We start from the raw sequence: 18,492 nt of genomic DNA, 5'->3' as shown, positions 1-18,492 counted from the left end.
TGTAATTTACAGTCATTTTTTTAAGTGACATTTTTGGTAACACTTTACAATATGGTGTATTAACTAACATTAATGAAAAATGAACAATATATTTATTACAGTATTTATTCATCTTTGTTATGTTACTTAATAAAACAGCTGTTCATTGTTTGTTTTATGTTAGTTCAAAGTGCATTAACTAATGTTAACACAACTTGTGATTTTAATAATGCATCAGTAAACACTGAATTTAGTATTACAGTTAGGGTATGTCAAAAAACTCAGATCGTATTTTCTCCCTTAACTTCAAAATCATCCTACATCGCTGCAGAAGTACCGACCAAGTCTTTGCAAAGTGAACATGCAAACAAGATCAAACACCCTTAACAAAAAAAGGTAAAACAGCGATATAGGGCGATTTTGAAGTTGAGGGAGAAAATACGATTTTTTCGACTTACCCTAACTGTTCTCAGCCAGAGTACACAGACTTCAGGGAGAGCAAGACGAGATGAGCGTTTGACATTAAAAAGTATATAAATTGTATTATTTTTATAAAAATAACCAATCGTTTCGCTAGATAAGACCCTTCTTCCTCAGCTGGGATCGTTTACAACCACATTTGGGATTGTTTGAAGCCGCATTTAAACTGCATTTTGGAAGTTCAAAATCGGGGCACCATATCAGACCATTAATATGGAGAAAAATTCTAAAATATTTTCCTCAAAAAACATAATTTCTTTACGACTGAAGAAAGAAAGACATTAACATCTTGGATGACAAATGGGTGAGTACATTATCTGTAAATTGTTGTTCTGGAAGTGGACTTCTAATGTTAACTAATGAACCTTTTTGTACAGTGTTACCCATTTTCTGAAGCATCATTTGATCCAGTTTTTTTTAAAAACTTGTTAGAAAGAGTTGTTCTTGAGTTCAATTCTGATGATTCAGCAGAGCCCTTAAAATTTCAGCTTTTGTGTTTCAAGGAGGATAGAAAGTCATATGAGTTAGTAAGCTGACTGTATATTCATCTTTTAGTAAACTATTCCCTCAAGCTTCAATCTGTAAATAATATATCTGACAGCAAAAATGCCACAACATGTTTGACATTTAATATACACTATCGTTTAAAAGCTTGGGTTCAATATGTTTTTCCCCCATTCTTTTTTGAAAGAAATGAATATTTTTATTCATAAATTACGTGACCGGAATAGTGACAGGTAAAGACAGATTGATATATATATATATTACAAAATATTTTAAATAAATGCTAGTCTTTTGAACTCTTTAAAAATCCTGGATAAAAGTCTCACCGCTTCCACAAAATATTAAGCAGCACAACTGTTTTTAGCATTGATAATAATAAGCAACAAATCCTCATAACAGAATGATTTCTGAAATGCTGAAAATTCAGCTTTGCATCACAGGAATAAATTAAATTTCAAAATATATTTGAACAGAAAACAGTTATCTTAAATTGTAATAATATTTTTTAATATTACTGTTTTGATCAAATAAATGCAGAAAAGACTTATTTCAAAAACATTTAAAAATACACATTATTCTTTTATTCAGACCAATAAGATTTCAGTGTGGACGAGGCCAGGAAAATGCTACAGAAATAGAAACCAAAAAAAAAACCTCATTGCTTGTCGTGGTCGCAGCTGGTTATAAACAACTCAGATTTACATGGAAGGCATTTATATCGCTTGTCGCTTTATCACGTCGCACCAGGTTAAGACATGGTGTAAAGGTAACAACAAAACTGAGTTGGCCAGGAGTCTGTTAGTACTGAGAACAGAGAGAGAGAGACTTTAAAGTGAGAGAGAGAGGTATAGATGAAGTCATCCATCATCCCTCTGTCTTTGGGTCTGACACCGAGCCGCACGCTACACCCCACAAATCACACAGCAACTGCCAGAGTTGCAGGCTGCCCTCTCCAATCTCTCTCTTCCTATTCTCTCTCTCTCTGTCTTGTCAGTTGCTTTTACACCCCCCCCCCCCCTTTGCCTATGCCTCCTTCAAACAGAAAACAGACAGATACACACACACACACACACACCTACTGCATCCAACAGGATTCGCATATTCTCTCTCTCATCCAACCTAACCTCTCCAGCTCAGTTTCTGTTGCCTTTGCTCTCCTTTGCTCTCTCTAAGGGAAACAAGAAAGCTCCGCAACAGCAGGGGAACAAACACCAAGCACATTAGTGAGGAAAATACCCTGAGCTTTGCAAAACTACACCATTAAACAACACTGTTTACACATTTGGGTGTGCGTCTGTCATCCTTTTTGAGCATGACTGCGGAGTGTTTCTTACTTTAAAGGAACGTTGCGAGTTCAATACAAGTTTAGCTCAATCAGCATGAAGTCATTTTGAATTATTTCCCATCATTTTCTTTAAAATAAGCAAAAGTGGAATTACAGTGATGCACTGAAAGTGGAAGTGAATGGACTAATTTTTGGAGAATATAAAGCAGAAATGTGAAGCGTTTAATTGATTAAATGCCTTTTATCAATTCATCTGCTAAAACCTGTATTATGTGAGCCATTTAAATCGTTTTTACATTTGTTTTTTATTTACGTCATTATTTGATCATTTAGTGGTATTTCATGTTTTTTAAAGAAGTCTCCTCTGCTCACCAAACCTGCATTTATTTGATCCAAAATACAGCAAAATCATTAATATTTTTAATATTTTAAAATAACTGCTTTCTACTTGAATATATTTTAAAATGTAATTTATTTCTGTGATCAAAGCTAAATTTTCAGCATCATTACTCCAGTCAGCAGTGTTTCCCCCTAGAATTTTGAGGGGGTACCAACGATACCAACCGTATGTATGGTACGGTACTTTTTTTCGGTACTCTCTGTGTAATACCACAAACATTTATTTCAGTGTAAAAATAAGTTGAAAAATCTCAATTTCACCATTTTGAACAATGTACATATTAAACCGTACTTTTATTTTGACAGGTTGCTGGTTAGTTTTTGTGTGTATACACTATGATATGATGCTAATTTTCTCAAATGAAATTGTAAAATTTACATGAAGTGACTCTCACAGCAGCTCTGGAGATTGAGTTCATGCGTTTATGTTGTCATATAATGAGACGAAGAGGCCGAAAATAACCGCGAGCCTCGCGTGTGCATCAGTATTTGTGTCGTAAACAAAACCACGTCTCCGCCATTCATTCATACAGAGCCAAACGGAACATAGAGGACCCATATTTAAAGTCTTTAGTCTTTTTGCGTTTTTATATTCACAGACACTAGTCCATATTGAAATAGGAATTAAGTGAGAGACTTTTGATTTATTAATCCAAAAATTTACGAATTTTGCGGCATCCCGCGCTATAGAGAAAATTCTGTTTTTATGAATGGACTCCACAATCCCGTCCGCGTTTTAGCCCCCCCTAATATAATGACAGGGGAAACACTGTTCAGTGTCACATGATCCTTCAGAATCATTATTATTATTATTATTACTATTATTATTATAATTATCAATATTTAAAACAGTTAAGTATTTTTCACAGGATTTTTTGCTGAATAGAAAGATCCAAAGATCAGCATTTATCTGAAATAATAAGCTTTTGTAACAATATACACTATACCATTTAAAAGCTTGGAGTCAGTATAAATTAAAATAAATAAATAAAATAATAAATAAAATAATAATACTTTTATTTAACAGGGACGCTTTAAATTGAACAAAAGTGATGATAAAGACATTTATAATGTTACAAAAGATTTTTATTTCAGATAAATGCTATTTTTCTGAACTTTCTATTCATCGAAGAAACCTGAAAAAAATTCTACTCAGCTGTTTTCAACGTAATAATAGCATAATAATAATAAATGTTTTTTGAGCAGCAAAAGGATCATGTGACTGGAGTAATGATACCAAAAATTCAGCTTTGAAACCACAGGAATATACTATAGTTTAAAATATATTTAAATAGAAAACAGTTCTTTTAAATAGTAAAAATATTTCAAAATTTTACTGCTTTTGCTGTACTTTAGATCAAATAAATGCAGGCTTGGTGAGCAGAAGAAACTTCTTTAAAATCATTAAATATCTTACTGTTCAAAAACTTTTGACTTGTATTATGTGAGCCGTTTAAATCATTTTTACATTAGTTTTATTGTTTATGACATCATTTTTCATGGAAACCTAGTTGTGAAATTTGATTGAAATGGTTAGTAAACAATTGTTTCATTTTAAAATGATTTAAACATTAATTTGATTCATGTCTTGCGGCGATACTTTGAAACAGACAGTATTCTAACATTTAAAGACTGGCCCTGTTTACTTACATTGTTTCTTTTACTTTTTTCTAAAGAAAAGTAGGGACGAGTGCAAATAGATTTTTGTTGTTATCAGCATTATGCCACAAATGCTGTCAATTAAGAAATTTAAATAAAAATCTATCAGCAAAATCTAATAACACGTTTGGCCTTTGAAATGATTTTGGAATAAGGCCAAAAATAATGCCAACCAATAATATCCCAGCCCACTTTTTCCAATCCAATTTAACTCGGGTAGATAAAATCAAGGCCTGCCCTACATCAGATCTCACTAATATGCAGTTTTGCTCCAAAATGTAAGTTAAGTGTGTTCCAAATGCCGTCTTCAGTATAAATGTTTGTCTCTAGTATATGCAGTACATTCTGCTGCCCTCTGGGAACTGTTTTCCTCTGGCACACCAGGCTTAAATTAAACCTTAATCAACCTATAAATCAGATCCTGTCATATGAAGCTGATGAGCAGAGCGGCTCAAAGCGGGGGGACGTGTGCTTCCTCACACGAGAGCTTTGGATCACGCTGAGCTTCGGGGTTTAGTATATATCTAAAGCTTGAAACCGTGAGCGATACACGTGTAATTTTCACATCAAAATCAGTGAATCAGAACATATTTAATATTCAAAAGGATGGTTAGTAAAAAGAGAGATTTCTGTCATCATTTATTTTCCAAAACGTAGGTTTAGAACAACACGAGGGTGAGTAAGTGATGACAGAACTGACACTTTTGCCTGAACTATTTCTTTAATATACAGCCGTATGGAGAGGGGCTTCAGAGCAATGAGATTTTACTGTGGACAGAGCTGTGAAAATGGACAACGAAATGTCTAGTTGATTGTCACTTTATCGCTTTGCACCTGGTTAGGACGCAATATTGGTAGAACACATTGTGCTGTTGACACTTGCCTGGTACTCCTGGTGGGGTTTTCAGGAACTTTCCGTTGAAATGTTGAATCACCACGTCACATTTCTCGGTGGACTCCATTCTGTGACAGAAAGAGAAGAGAGGAGAAACACACAGCGTGAGGCAATCAGTATTAAAGTCATCGGTCATGACTGCAGTGAGTACACAATGAAAACCGAACAGATTTTGTTTCTTCAGCTATGGACATTTTTGGCCCTGTGGACTTGTGGAAAATGAACTCTATTAAAACACACTTTTCATACTTTCACTAGTTTAATTTGTCTACTAACAATATCCAGCAGTGGATATACTGTCCATTCATCAGAGGAAATGTTCTGTCTTTTTTCTTCAGAACCAACAAATGCAGTTTCCACAGTATTTAAAATAATGTGTTTTAATTTGGTTTGATAACATTATGCAGTTGAAATAAAATAAACTCCTTTATGAGGCTAATCTCATAGCTAGCTCTTTATGTATAATAAATACACAGTTAAATATTTTTCACACTTGTGAATAAACTGACAAATGTACAGCTACAGCTTGATTAGAAGTTATGCAAAATAAAATTATTCTGCTCATAAGCGACATTCACCTTGATTTTTCTTTGTGTTCTCTACATATTACATCTAATATTTCATATCAAACTGCTCTTTACTCACGTCTAGTCTCTATGGTAAAGAAATACAGTAACTTTTGACAAAACCTTATTAGGTCCAAAATAAATAAGTAAATAGAAATTGCCTACATTTATTTCACTATGTTTATGTTTTAAACTATATAAAATTATAAATAAATAAATAGAAATTACTTACATTTATTTCACTGTTTGTTTTAAACTACATACATTTCTAAGTAAATAAATAAATAAATAGTAATTACTTACATTTATTTCATTATGTTTATTTTAAACTATATAAAATTATAAAAAAAAATAAATAAATAGAAATTACTTACATTTATTTCACTAAGTTTGTTTTAAGCAATAGAAAATTATATATTATTTTAAAAAGAATTTATAATTTTATTTATTTATTTACTTATTGTGTAGGTTCAAGAGTAACCAAAATAAATAAATAAACTGATACATAAATCTAGTTTTAAAAAAGGTGTTTATTTGTTTTCTCCACATATTACATGTCTAATACTTTATATCAAATCGCTATTCAAAATTAAGATTAACATTAAGTAAATAGAAATTGCTTACATTTATTTCACTATGTTTGTTTTAAACTACACAAAATTATAAATAAATAAATAGAAATTACTTACATTTATTTCATTATGTTTGTTTTAAACTATATAAAATTATTAAAAAATAAATAAATAAATAAATAGAAATTACATTTATTTCACTATGTTAGTTTTAAGCTATAGAAAATTGTTATTTTAACAAGAATTTATAATTTTATTTATTTATTTACTTTTTGTGTAGGTTCAAGAGTAACCAAAATAAATTGAATAAACTTATACATAAATCTAGTTTTAAAAAAAGGTGTTTCTTTGTTTTCTCCACATATTACATGTCTCATACTTTATATTAAATCGCTATTCTCTAACATATGTAGTGTGTACACTAAATTTTGGCCAAACCGTATTAGGGTCAAAATTATTATTGAACTGAAAGAAAGAAAGAAAGAAAGAAAGAAAGAAAGAAAGAAAGAAAAAGAGGAATGAATGAATGTTTATTTCACTATGTTTATGTTTATGTTTTATTCTTTACAATTATATATTATTTTAAATAAATAATTTATAATTTATACAGGAGTAATGGAATATAATAACAGTATTTTTGTGTTTAAGCTACAGCATTTATCCATTTATACTAAATATATTTAGACTTTACTGTCTTACATACAAACAGAAACTGTATAATTGTATTTTTTACCATGGTATTAAGGTACTATATGTGTAGTTTTAATTGTGTTCATCATGATCTAAATCTATGCTACTATGGAAGAACAATGCTTAATTTTAAAAACTCAAACAGTCAGAATAATTATTATGCTTTTTACAGATGTTACTGTTTTTAATAATGAACATAAACGTACATCTGTATGCGAAACTTACTACTGTTGTAAAATGTGCATTTCTAAGAGACAAAAAATAATATTATTAATATTACAGCATGCACTGCATACTGTCCTGAAGATATGCATGCAAGTCAGGCAACACAAACCTATTTCATGATTTGAAACAATATCACTCATTACAACATGCAAAAAAAAAAAAAAGAAATTAATTTAAATTATTATTATAAATAAAAATGATTTGTTTGTCATGTTCTGACCATAAAGAGTAGGTTAAAACCACAATTAATGGTCTGGTTTCTACAACTTTCACTTAGAACCAAAAAAAGAAATAAAAATTATCGATATCGACCAGTCATAAGGGTTCATTTTTTTTAATTTGAGATTTCTACATAAATAATTAAGAATTCCACTGATGGTTTGTTAGGATAGGACAATATTTGGCTGAGATACAACTATTTGAAACCTGGAATCTGAGGGTGCAAAAAAAATCTAAATATTAAGAAAATCACCTTTAAAGTTGTCCAAATGAAGTTCTTAGCAATGCATATTACTAATCAAAAATTAAGTTTTGATATATTTATGGAAGTAAATTTACAAAATATCTTCATGGAACATGATCTTTACTTAATATCCTAATAATTTTTGGCATAAAAAAAAAAAACGATAATCCATACAATGTATTTTTGGCTATTGCTACAAATATACCCATGCTACTTAAGACTGGTTTTGTGATCATTTTTTTTGGCCGTATCGCCCAGCCTTAGGTAATGACAAAAAGCTCCCAGTTTGGATGTGATCTGCATATACCGAAAATAAGTTTAAATCTATTAGTTTTAACCTTTGGGACATTAAAGTTCCCGTAATTGAAGAAACATCCTTATATGTTAATTTAGAGAACGAGAGGAGAGTGGTAGAGAGAGCATAAGAGGGAAAATAAAGAGCGGCAGGGGTGTTATATAGTGTTTGTTTCGGGCTGCTGGGAGTCTTGATTTAGTCTGTGCTCTCTGGAGTGGCTCCTCTCCTCTGTGCGGCCCCATTCAGCTCTGCTCACCCAATCATGGCTGAACGGCTAATTGCCTGGCTGGCACACTCGTACACACAGACACACATACATACACACACACACACATACACACATACACATACACACACACAGCCTCTGCTGGGATCTCTTACACAGCCAGTGACCCTGAAAACCAGCCAACCCACCCCACACGCGCCACACAAGAGAGGAGGGGAGAAAAGCGGGAAAAGAATGAGACTAAAGGATGTTTTTATAGGTGCCCTCTCGAACAAACGCTCCGGCTAGTCTTGCATGTGCCAAAGAGAGTGTCGGTTGTCAAGGCTACCTGGCAAAGCCGACCCCTCGGCTGACCCCGTTGGCGTCCCGGAGTATCCGTGTGGAGATGACATGTCCGAAGGGCTTCAGCATGTTCTCCAGCTCTTGTTCATCCATTGAAACCGGGAGGTTAGAGATGTACAAGTTAGTGGGGTCCTGCTCCTGTTGCTGTGAAGAAAACACACACACACACAGTTGAACATTAGTAATGTCAATCATCATGTAATCACACATCAGGCATTAACTTTGGTTGCATTTATGGGACATGGCCTTCTGAGTGCGCAAGACTCAATGAAACATACAGCACAGGTAAGGATACTTTACAAAGTGTCTCAGACATAACTTTTGAATGTCTTACAACCATCCTAGGGGGATTTTGGTCTGATCTTCCATGCTGCTTATGCGAGTGGCGGCATGAGAAAGCCAGGATGGAGAGGAGACTGAAAGAATGAGCTGTTAAAGCTGAAAGCTGTGTAAATGAAGACTACAAAATGCTGGAGGGCCTTAGCTGGGTACATCTCTACCTGTCTCTCACTCACACACTGGTGGAATTCATTGTTGTGTTGATGGCCTCTTCTAGAGACACTGTGAGGCTGGCTAATGGGGGTCTGAGAGGACAGCGCACACGATATAGCCACTGCATGCCGCTTGTTGAAGGGGTTTAGATGCGTGTGTGTAAAGACCAAAATGAGCAGCATTAAAGCACTTGCACACTAAGAGAACATGCTGCATCTGTCTCTTTGAAGGCCAGGCTAAAATGTGCAAAGGAAAATCGTGCACTGTAAAGAAAAATATTTCATGTTTTTGAACCATGAAATGTATTTTCCATTAAATCTCAAATGATCCAGTACGATTTGGTGGTGGAAGTGACATTTGAAACATTTTTGGAATAAAACTGGCAAGTCTAATTTCACAGCTATCCTTAAAAAAAAAAAACACAGTTTTTGCATAATTCAGAAAAAATTCTGTATATTGCATTAGACTTTAACATTGTCCGTCAAAATGACGGACAGGGTCGTAAAAAATCCGTCACAATCTATTATTACCCATAATTTTAATTTTCATATTCTAATTATAATAACACATTTAATTGCTTTTATTTTTGTTTACATTTAAATTTTTTAATTATGAACCTACAGGATGATATAGGCTTATGCATTTACTGTGAAGAGAACAGATGATAGATGAGACTGAGTAACTTTTCACGTTCAACACCACACCCCACAGTGACAGCGATTTTAATATATTCTCATTTTTATGAACCAATATCGATCCCATTCGATCTTTTGGTCTATGCTGTTTATTTTCAGTTGATAAATGAACAGTATATAGTGTGCCTCCCATTCAATAAATCGCAATAGGCTAAGCTTTGTGTTACATTTGATATGAAACAAAGTCTCATATTTCAAATTCTGTCCATTTCATTATGAAATTCAAGCAATAAATAACGTTTTGGAGCTCTTTAACGTGGTCTGATCGTTGTAGCTTCTGGGTGCTCGCCTGTGCGTAATCAAAGGCATAGCAAAAGATTCGTGACAGTTTCGTTTTTGTTCTGGATCCAGTGTTCTGCTGCTACACTAGAGCGCACTCACCACCAACTGGACAGGGGTGGGAATTACAGTTACAAGTTATAATACACCCTCAGTGTAACCTGTCAAAGTGACGGACGGCCTTAAAAAAAATTCTGTCAATGATGGGCAATTTTCAGTCAACGCGACCTCTTATATATATATATATATATATATATATATATATATATATATATACACACATATACACATATATATTATTAAATTATATATATATATAATTTTATGTAACATACATATAGATATATCTTACAAGTGATATTCACCTTATTCACCTTATTTTTTCTTTGTTTTCTCCACATATATCACAGATATTTCACCATTACATATCTTAAAATTCATATCAAACATAAAACAGACCTGAAATAAATAAGTAGTATGTTAATAAGTTAAAAAAATAAAATAAAATAAAATAAAATAAATAAATAAATAACTGCATTAATTTTAAACTTAATTATGTTTTTTTTTTTTTTTTTTTTTTTTTTTTTTTTATTGTGTTAGTTAGCTGTATTTTTTGAGTTATTGTTATTTATTCAAAACAACCCAACTTGCACTTTGATTGATATTACTTGTCTTGGAGTGCATAACAAAAAAAAACATGATTTTTGAAAAATGTTAAAAATGAAGTTACTTGTGTCATGATCTGGTCGGTGAGCTGCGGACCGCTCACCACCAGATGTCGCTCTTGCGTTTTGTCACGCACGGACTGCCACACTACACCCCGGACTACACTCCCCATCAGCCATTGCACTTCCTCCTGTCCAATCAGAGACTGTATAAATACCCCGGTCTTCCTGTCACTCCTCGCCGAGTATTGGATTGTATTGTTTATCTTTCATACGAAGCGTTTCTCCTAGTTTTCCCCGTCTAGTTACCTTGTTTGCCTTGTTGTTTTGATCTCTCGCTTGTCTGACCACTCTCTTGCCTAGCCCCTCTCGGATAACGTTCGCCGCTGGATTGACCCTCGCCTGTTACGGTTTACTCTTGTCTCGCTGTCCATACACCTGTCTGCTGTTGTTCGACCCTGCCTGCCTTTGACCATGTCTTTGTCACGTCCTTACAATAAAAGTTTGCGAATGGATCCGTTCGTCTCTCGCCTCACTCCCTACGTTACAGAATACTCGGCCACTACAGGATCCAGCAACTTCTCATCCGGACGCCACGCAGGTATGAACACCACAAAACTGTTGTTAGCCCTCGAGCAGGGCACACGAACGCTCGAGGGCTACATCCAAGAATTTCTGGACATTGCCCATTACTCCGATCTCCCAGACTGTGTTTTAGTAGATCTGTTTCACGAGGGCATGAATCAGCCGCTCAACTCACGGCTCCGTCGTGAGGCTCCGCGTTCTTCCCTTGAGCGTTTTCTGGATTATGTTTTGTTGTGTGTGGGATCGCCGTTTACTGTGGGTGTCGCGGAGGAGGAACGCGACAACGCGGTAATGGCGGCCACGCATCCCGCTGACGGAATGGTGGCCGCGCCGGAGCGCGAAGCCACGGACACATTTGCCGCCTGGATCGCTCGTGAGATGGCGGCCGTGTCGGAGCGCGCTCGAGCAATGGCGGCGAAAACAGAGCTCCGTCACGTCACAGCTGCCATGCCAGAGCCAAGTCACGCTGGAGCTGTGTTTCCTGCACCAAGTCAAGTCAGCGCTGCTCTTTCTAAGGCAAGTGAAATTAAAACTGTGTTTCCTGTGTCAAGTCAAGTCAGAGCTGTTGATACTATGTCAAGTCAAGTTACAGTTGTCGCTTCTGTCTCAAGTCAAATTACAGCCATCAATCCTGAGCCAGAGCCACTGCACAAGATGGCTGCCACGCCAGAGCCACTGCACAAGATGGCTGCCACGCCAGAGCCACTGCACAAGATGGCTGCCACGCCAGAGCCACTGCACAAGATGGCTGCCACGCCAGAGCCACTGCACAAGATGGCTGCCACGCCAGAGCCACTGCACAAGATGGCTGCCACGCCAGAGCCACTGCACAAGATGGCTGCCACGCCAGAGCCACTGCACAAGATGGCTGCCACGCCAGAGCCACTGCACAAGATGGCTGCCACGCCAGAGCCACTGCACAAGATGGGGCGCTGCACAAGATGGCTGCCAAGAGCCTGCACAAGATAACGCTAACCTCGTCAGCCAAGCCACAGCCTGTTCACGTCATGTCTTTTGCACCCGAGTCTGCACCCATCATGGCCGCACTTCCTGAAGCGGTTTCTGAGTCAAGTCACATAACAGCGGCTGTTCCTGAGTCAAGCAAAGTTGCAGCCGTGGTTCTTGAGTCCGGTCACGTCTCTCCTGACATCCCAAGACCACGGCTTATGATGGCCCACGTGCTGGACTCACCCCTAAGGGCCGTATGGGCAGCTAAAGTGGCGCTCCTTCACGTCGCGGCTGCTACCCCAGGGTCAAGTCAAGCTTCCAAGTCCGGTCAAGCAACTGAGTCAGGTCAAAGCACAGCTGCCGTTCTCCTTGAGTCAAGCCAAGATACAGCTGTCGTTCTCCCCGAGTCAAGCCCAGTCACAGCTGTGCTCCACGAGTCAAGCCCAGTCACAGCTGTGCCCCACGAGTCAAGCCATGTTGTTCCTGAGTCAAGCCACGTTACAGCAGATCCCCACAAGCCAAGTGACGTCATCGCTGCTGCTCTTCCCTTAGTGGCAGTGGCCATGTGGTGTGTGTGGGCGGCCCACTGTGCTCCTGAGGACACGCCTGTTCCCAGGTCAGCACCAGAGCTCTCGTCTGATCACAAGCCTGCACCAGAGCTCTCGTCTGATCACAAGCCTGCACCAGAGCTCTCGTCTGATCACAAGCCTGCACCAGAGCTCTCGTCTGATCACAAGCCTGCACCAGAGCTCTCGGCTGATCACAAGCCTGCACCAGAGCTCTCGGCTGATCACAAGCCTGCACCAGAGCTCTCGGCTGATCACAAGCCTGCACCAGAGCTTTCACCTGATCACAAGCCTGCACCAGAGCTCTCACCTGATCACAAGCCTGCTGCAGAGCTCCCATTTGATCACAGGCTTTCTTCAGAGGTCCCGTATGGTCTCAAGTCTGCTTCAGAGGCCTTCCCCGTCGGAGAAGCTGCGCCAATGCCTCCAGAGGTGTCGGCGCCGGCCGTAGAACCTCTTACGGAGGGGGCGTTAACCACCAAACTCTCTGCTTCTCCCTTTTTCCTGTCTGCATCCTCTGTCACTGTTCTCCCCAGGTCCCAGTCAATGACGCAGCCTCCTGTTCCGCCCCGGAGGGCTGCTCCGCCTCCTGTTCCGCCCCGGAGGGCTGCTCCGCCTCCTGTTCCGCCCCGGAGGGCTGCTCCGCCTCCTGTTCCGCCCCGGAGGGCTGCTCCGCCTCGGAGGGCTGCTCCGCCTCCTGTTCCGCCCCGGAGGGCTGCTGCGGCTTCTCCCTCTATTCTGTCTGCCTCCTCTGTCCCTGCTCTCCCCAGGTCCCAGAGCGTGATGCAGATTCCTGTTGCGCCCGCAGGGCTGCTGCGCTCCTACTCCGCCTCCGGCTCCACCCTGGAGGGCTCTAGTGCCACCTGTTCGGCCTCCGGCTCCGCCCTGGAGGGCTCTAGCGTCGCCTGCCCTGCCTCTGGCTCCACCCTGGAGGGCTCTTGCACTGCCTGCTCAGCCTCCGGCTCCGCCCTGGTGGGCTCTAGCGCCGCCTGTTCCGCCTCAGGCTCCGCCCTGGAGGGCTCCACCGGCTCCGCCCTGGAGGGCTCTAGCGTCGTCTGCTCTGCCTTCGGCTCCGCCCTGGAGGGCTCTAGCACCATCTGCTCCGCCCTGAGGGCTCCACCGGCTCAGTCCTGGAGGGCTCTTGCATTGCCTGCTCCGCCTCCGGCTCCGCCCTGGAGGGCTCCCGCTCTGCCGGTCCTGCCTCAATCACCGGGTCCTCCGCAGGGGCCTGGCCCTCCAACCCTCACCCTGTCTCGCTCCCTCCCCACCACTCCCATGGACTGTTGTTCTGTTGGAGCGTCTGGAAGCCGCTCTTTGGGGGGGCTATGTCATGATCTGGTCGGTGAGCTGCGGACCGCTCACCACCAGATGTCGCTCTTGCGTTTTGTCACGCACGGACTGCCACACTACACCCCGGACTACACTCCCCATCAGCCATTGCACTTCCTCCTGTCCAATCAGAGACTGTATAAATACCCCGGTCTTCCTGTCACTCCTCGCCGAGTATTGGATTGTATTGTTTATCTTTCATACGAAGCGTTTCTCCTAGTTTTCCCCGTCTAGTTACCTTGTTTGCCTTGTTGTTTTGATCTCTCGCTTGTCTGACCACTCTCTTGCCTAGCCCCTCTCGGATAACGTTCGCCGCTGGATTGACCCTCGCCTGTTACGGTTTACTCTTGTCTCGCTGTCCATACACCTGTCTGCTGTTGTTCGACCCTGCCTGCCTTTGACCATGTCTTTGTCACGTCCTTACAATAAAAGTTTGCGAATGGATCCGTTCGTCTCTCGCCTCACTCCCTACGTTACAACTTGTTTTTGCAAATGAACTCTTCATAACTGTTTTAGCACTGATAATAATATAAAAATACATAAAATATAAAATATGTTTATATAATAATCACATTTGTCATCACAAATGTACACAAAAAACACAATTTGACAGTTAAAAATTGAATTAATTTCTTTTAAATTGAATAATAATACTATGGAATATTACGTTTTTTTTTTTTTTTAAATAAATGAATCCTTGGTGAGCATAAGAAAGAAAAATGAAAACAAATCTTCCTGATCTCAAACATTTTTGTAAAACGATTTTTAAACTATTTATTATTAGCTAATATGGTAAAACTTTCAGGTTCAGTAGTTAACATTAATTAACTACATGGTTAACATGAACTAAGAATGAGCAATACTTCTACAGCATTTATTAATGTTTATTTCAGCATTTACTAATGCATTATTAAAATCACAAAATGCGTTTATTAACATCAGTTAATGCAATGAAACTAACATGAACAATGAACGACTGTTATTACCTAACATTAACGAAGATTAATAAATGTGCAATAAATGTATTGTTCATTTATGTTAGTCAATGACACCTAATTGTAAAGTGTTACCACTAATATTTATTTTTAAAAAAGCAAACTTTTTAAAAAAGATATTTTTAAGGTGTAGTATCCACTGCACAAGAAAACTTCCAGATGGGCTGAGCTGTGAAATTTCTAACAGAAACAGAGTGAGAGAAAAAGACGTGCAAACAGAAAGTGTTGGTGGGCTAGCTGAGAATGATGGCGACCTGCTGGTGAGTTAAGGAGTTATCTGACATGTGTGCGTGTGTGCAAATATCCCATTTGTGATGTGTGAGGGCCGACCCTGCAGGAGACCATCGCTCTTTTATTAAGTGAAAGTGATTAAAAGAGCAACTGTAGTTGCTTTATGATATCTCCTCACACACCAGATGTTCTCTACGCTCTCATTCACTGGCTGAGATCCAAACGGGTTATTGAACACCCCACGCAGGGCATTTCAAGTAGCGAGAACATCAAATGCTGATTGTAAGGGTGTTCTTAAAGCTGCCTAAAATGACCGCTATATAAAACTAAATAATAAAATGTTAATACGGAATAATAAAAACTTCTTCAAATATTTAATCATGGAAAGTGTAAACAAAAAACAACATATAAAGACCTATTCAGAAGGTAATTGTTTCTCAGGGTGACATCCATAAAAGAACAATTTGTAAGGCTCCTCTGTGATAAAACTCATGCATTTGGATGACTATCACGCAGGGGACAGTTACAGATCTCATTAGCATTCATAGGTATTTGTATGAAAGCGCACACTTATGTTTTCAACATTTAGGTAGACTTGAAATCAACTTGTGATGCAAAAGTTCTGCTTCAGTAAGATTTCTTTCAGCCTATTTGCTAATAAAGACATTTGCACTTCTATACAGTATACAGTATATACGCACTAAACTGATCAATTCTAAAAAAAATAATAATAATAATAATAAAAAATAAGCGACTGTTTTCAATACTGATAATGAAAAATGTGTCTTGAGCACCAAATCAGCATATTACAGTGATTTCTGAATGATCATGTGACACTGAAGTCTGAAGTAATGTTGCTGAAAATTTAGCTTTGCATCACAGGAATAAATTTAAAACAAAACCGTTCTTTTAGACTGCAATATTTCACAATATTAATGTTGTTATTGTATTTTTCAGCCTTTGCTGAACATACAAGGACTTTTCACATTTGTGACCCTGGACCACAAAACCAGTCAAAATTATTGATTTTTTTCTTTTAAGTCAAAAATCATTAGGATATTAAGTAAAGATCATGCTCCATGAGGATATTTTGCAAATTTCCTACTGTAAATATATCAAAACTTAATTTTTGATTAGTAATATGCATTGCTAAGAACTTCATGTGGACAACTTTAAAGGCAATTTTCTCAAGATTTTTGAGAGATTTTTTTGGCACCCTCAGATTCCAGATTTTCAAATAGTTGTATCTCGGCCAAATACTGTCCTATCCTAACAAACCATACATCAGTGGAAAGCTTATTTATTAATTTATTTATTGTTTAAAGCTTATCTATTCAGATGATGTATAAATCTCAATTTTAAAAAAAAATGTACCCTTACGACTGGTTTTGTGGTCCAGGGTTACATTTCAACCTTTCAATGGTAGTGTATGTATCTATTAAAATGTAAAAAAAATAATAATAATAATAAAAAATTATAATTTTCTCCTGGGAAAAAAATATTGACTTTTCCATTTCAATTGGCAATAAAATCACAGATTAACACCAGTACATGTTGACGTTACCTCAAATCTGTACATAAAACACTTACAGTCTAATTAAGGTTCAAAACTTGAATCCCAAAAGCAAGTTTAATCTGGAAATACCTTCAGTGCTGCCACTTTAATGGAGACCTATTATGCCCCTTTTGACAAGGTGTAATATAAGTCTCAGCTGTCCCCAGAATGTGTCTGTGAAGTTTCAGCTCATAATACCCCACAGATCATTTACTATATCATTTTGAAAATGCCTGCCTCTTTAAAGTGCACGTCTCTTTAAACGCAAATGAGCTGCGGCTCCCCACCCCTTTTTCCAGAATAGGATTATTCCTTTACAGCTGGTACCTTGGATACTCTGCTAAAAAAAAAACCATCTGTTTGGTTTCAATTATCACGACTATCATGCTGAAATCATGCATTTTAAACCATATTAGTTTAGCACACGCACAGAACACACGCATAGAAAGAGGCTGTCACACGGCATGTGAGTACAAAAGTTCTTTTTCATGTCTTATTGCGCTTAAACTGTCAAATACACACAAGTTTAGTTACACTGCAGCATAATATACAGTAAATAAATCAATAAATCCACTGCTCTCTTGTCTTCTCTGAGGCTGGGACTTGTGGGACCAGTGTTCTGTGTTTGTCAGTGCAGCCAACAACAGACCAGTTATCATGATTATAATAAGATCGCCTTTTTACGTAACGGGAGGAGCGAAATCTAAACGGTTCATTTTTTCACATACTTGCAGATAAAGGCTTACCAAAACAGTTACTTGCATGTCCCTTTTCATGTTTTCTGAGTTGGTTGATGCTCAGGGACTCGATTATAGCACTTAAACATGGAAAAAGTCAGATTTTCATGATATGTCCCCTTTAAAGGGGCTACCCGCTTCCCTCGGGGCGAGGAGTTAACATTTCAGATTGGACTCCACCCTCATTCCAAGCCTGAAACATCTATTTAATTGTATTAGAGAGCCAAAGCCTCAGAAATACAAAAGAATAAGAGCCCAGTGAAAATATCTCATAAATGTGTCACTCTCGTCAAAGCTGAGAGCTGGGAAAGAGTGACAGGCAGGGGGATTACGTGTGTGATGTGGATGGGAAAATACATTTGGAATCTCAATATAAAGACGAGGGGCTGATTTTCTAAAGGACGGACGTGGTGAGATGTATGAATGATTTATGAATATGAAATGAAAACACCGGCCCTTCCTTCAGGCCCCCGAACAGGACTGAAAACAGAGCTGGGTGTGTATGTGTGTGTGTGTGATATATACCTTCAAGTATCAGTATGCTTCCAAAATGATTCAGTGTGGAGGACAAGGCCATGTTTTTGTTCCTCGGGTTGTGTTTTGAAATGTTAGATGAACATATGTATGTGGGTCTTCGTCAAACCCTGAGGACACAATGTCTCCAGTGCTCTCTTCCTCTCTATGTAAGCTTGTATGCCTTTCACCTTACTGTATGAAAAGCAGTTTGGTCCAGGTCAGGCTGAACAGAGCTACTCAATTGATCAAATTATGCTTTTAGAGTCTACCTCTGAAATCCAAAATGAGAGCATTGACTGGTTATGGATAATAGGCAAAA

At 38.3% G+C, this 18,492-nt stretch overlaps 1 protein-coding gene across 3 annotated transcripts in view; it reads right to left on the bottom strand.

Moving 5' to 3' along the window:
- The window catches only part of rbms3 (RNA binding motif, single stranded interacting protein), a 185,126-nt gene that overhangs the window by 56,236 nt on the left and 110,398 nt on the right, over positions 1-18,492 (bottom strand). For all 3 annotated transcript variants that reach the window (XM_051131629.1, XM_051131630.1, XM_051131631.1), the window contains exons 5-6: positions 8,567-8,724; positions 5,190-5,269 (exon numbers count right to left, since the gene is read on the bottom strand). In XM_051131629.1, the coding sequence (XP_050987586.1) occupies positions 5,190-5,269; positions 8,567-8,724 (238 nt within the window). The remainder of the gene's footprint in view (positions 1-5,189; positions 5,270-8,566; positions 8,725-18,492) is intronic.

The sequence above is a fragment of the Labeo rohita genome, chromosome 16 (genome assembly GCF_022985175.1).
Source record: "Labeo rohita strain BAU-BD-2019 chromosome 16, IGBB_LRoh.1.0, whole genome shotgun sequence".
Taxonomy (NCBI): domain Eukaryota; kingdom Metazoa; phylum Chordata; class Actinopteri; order Cypriniformes; family Cyprinidae; genus Labeo; species Labeo rohita.
The sequence above is the reverse complement of the archived record's forward strand: the minus strand, read 5'-3'. Positions and strand labels throughout refer to the sequence as shown.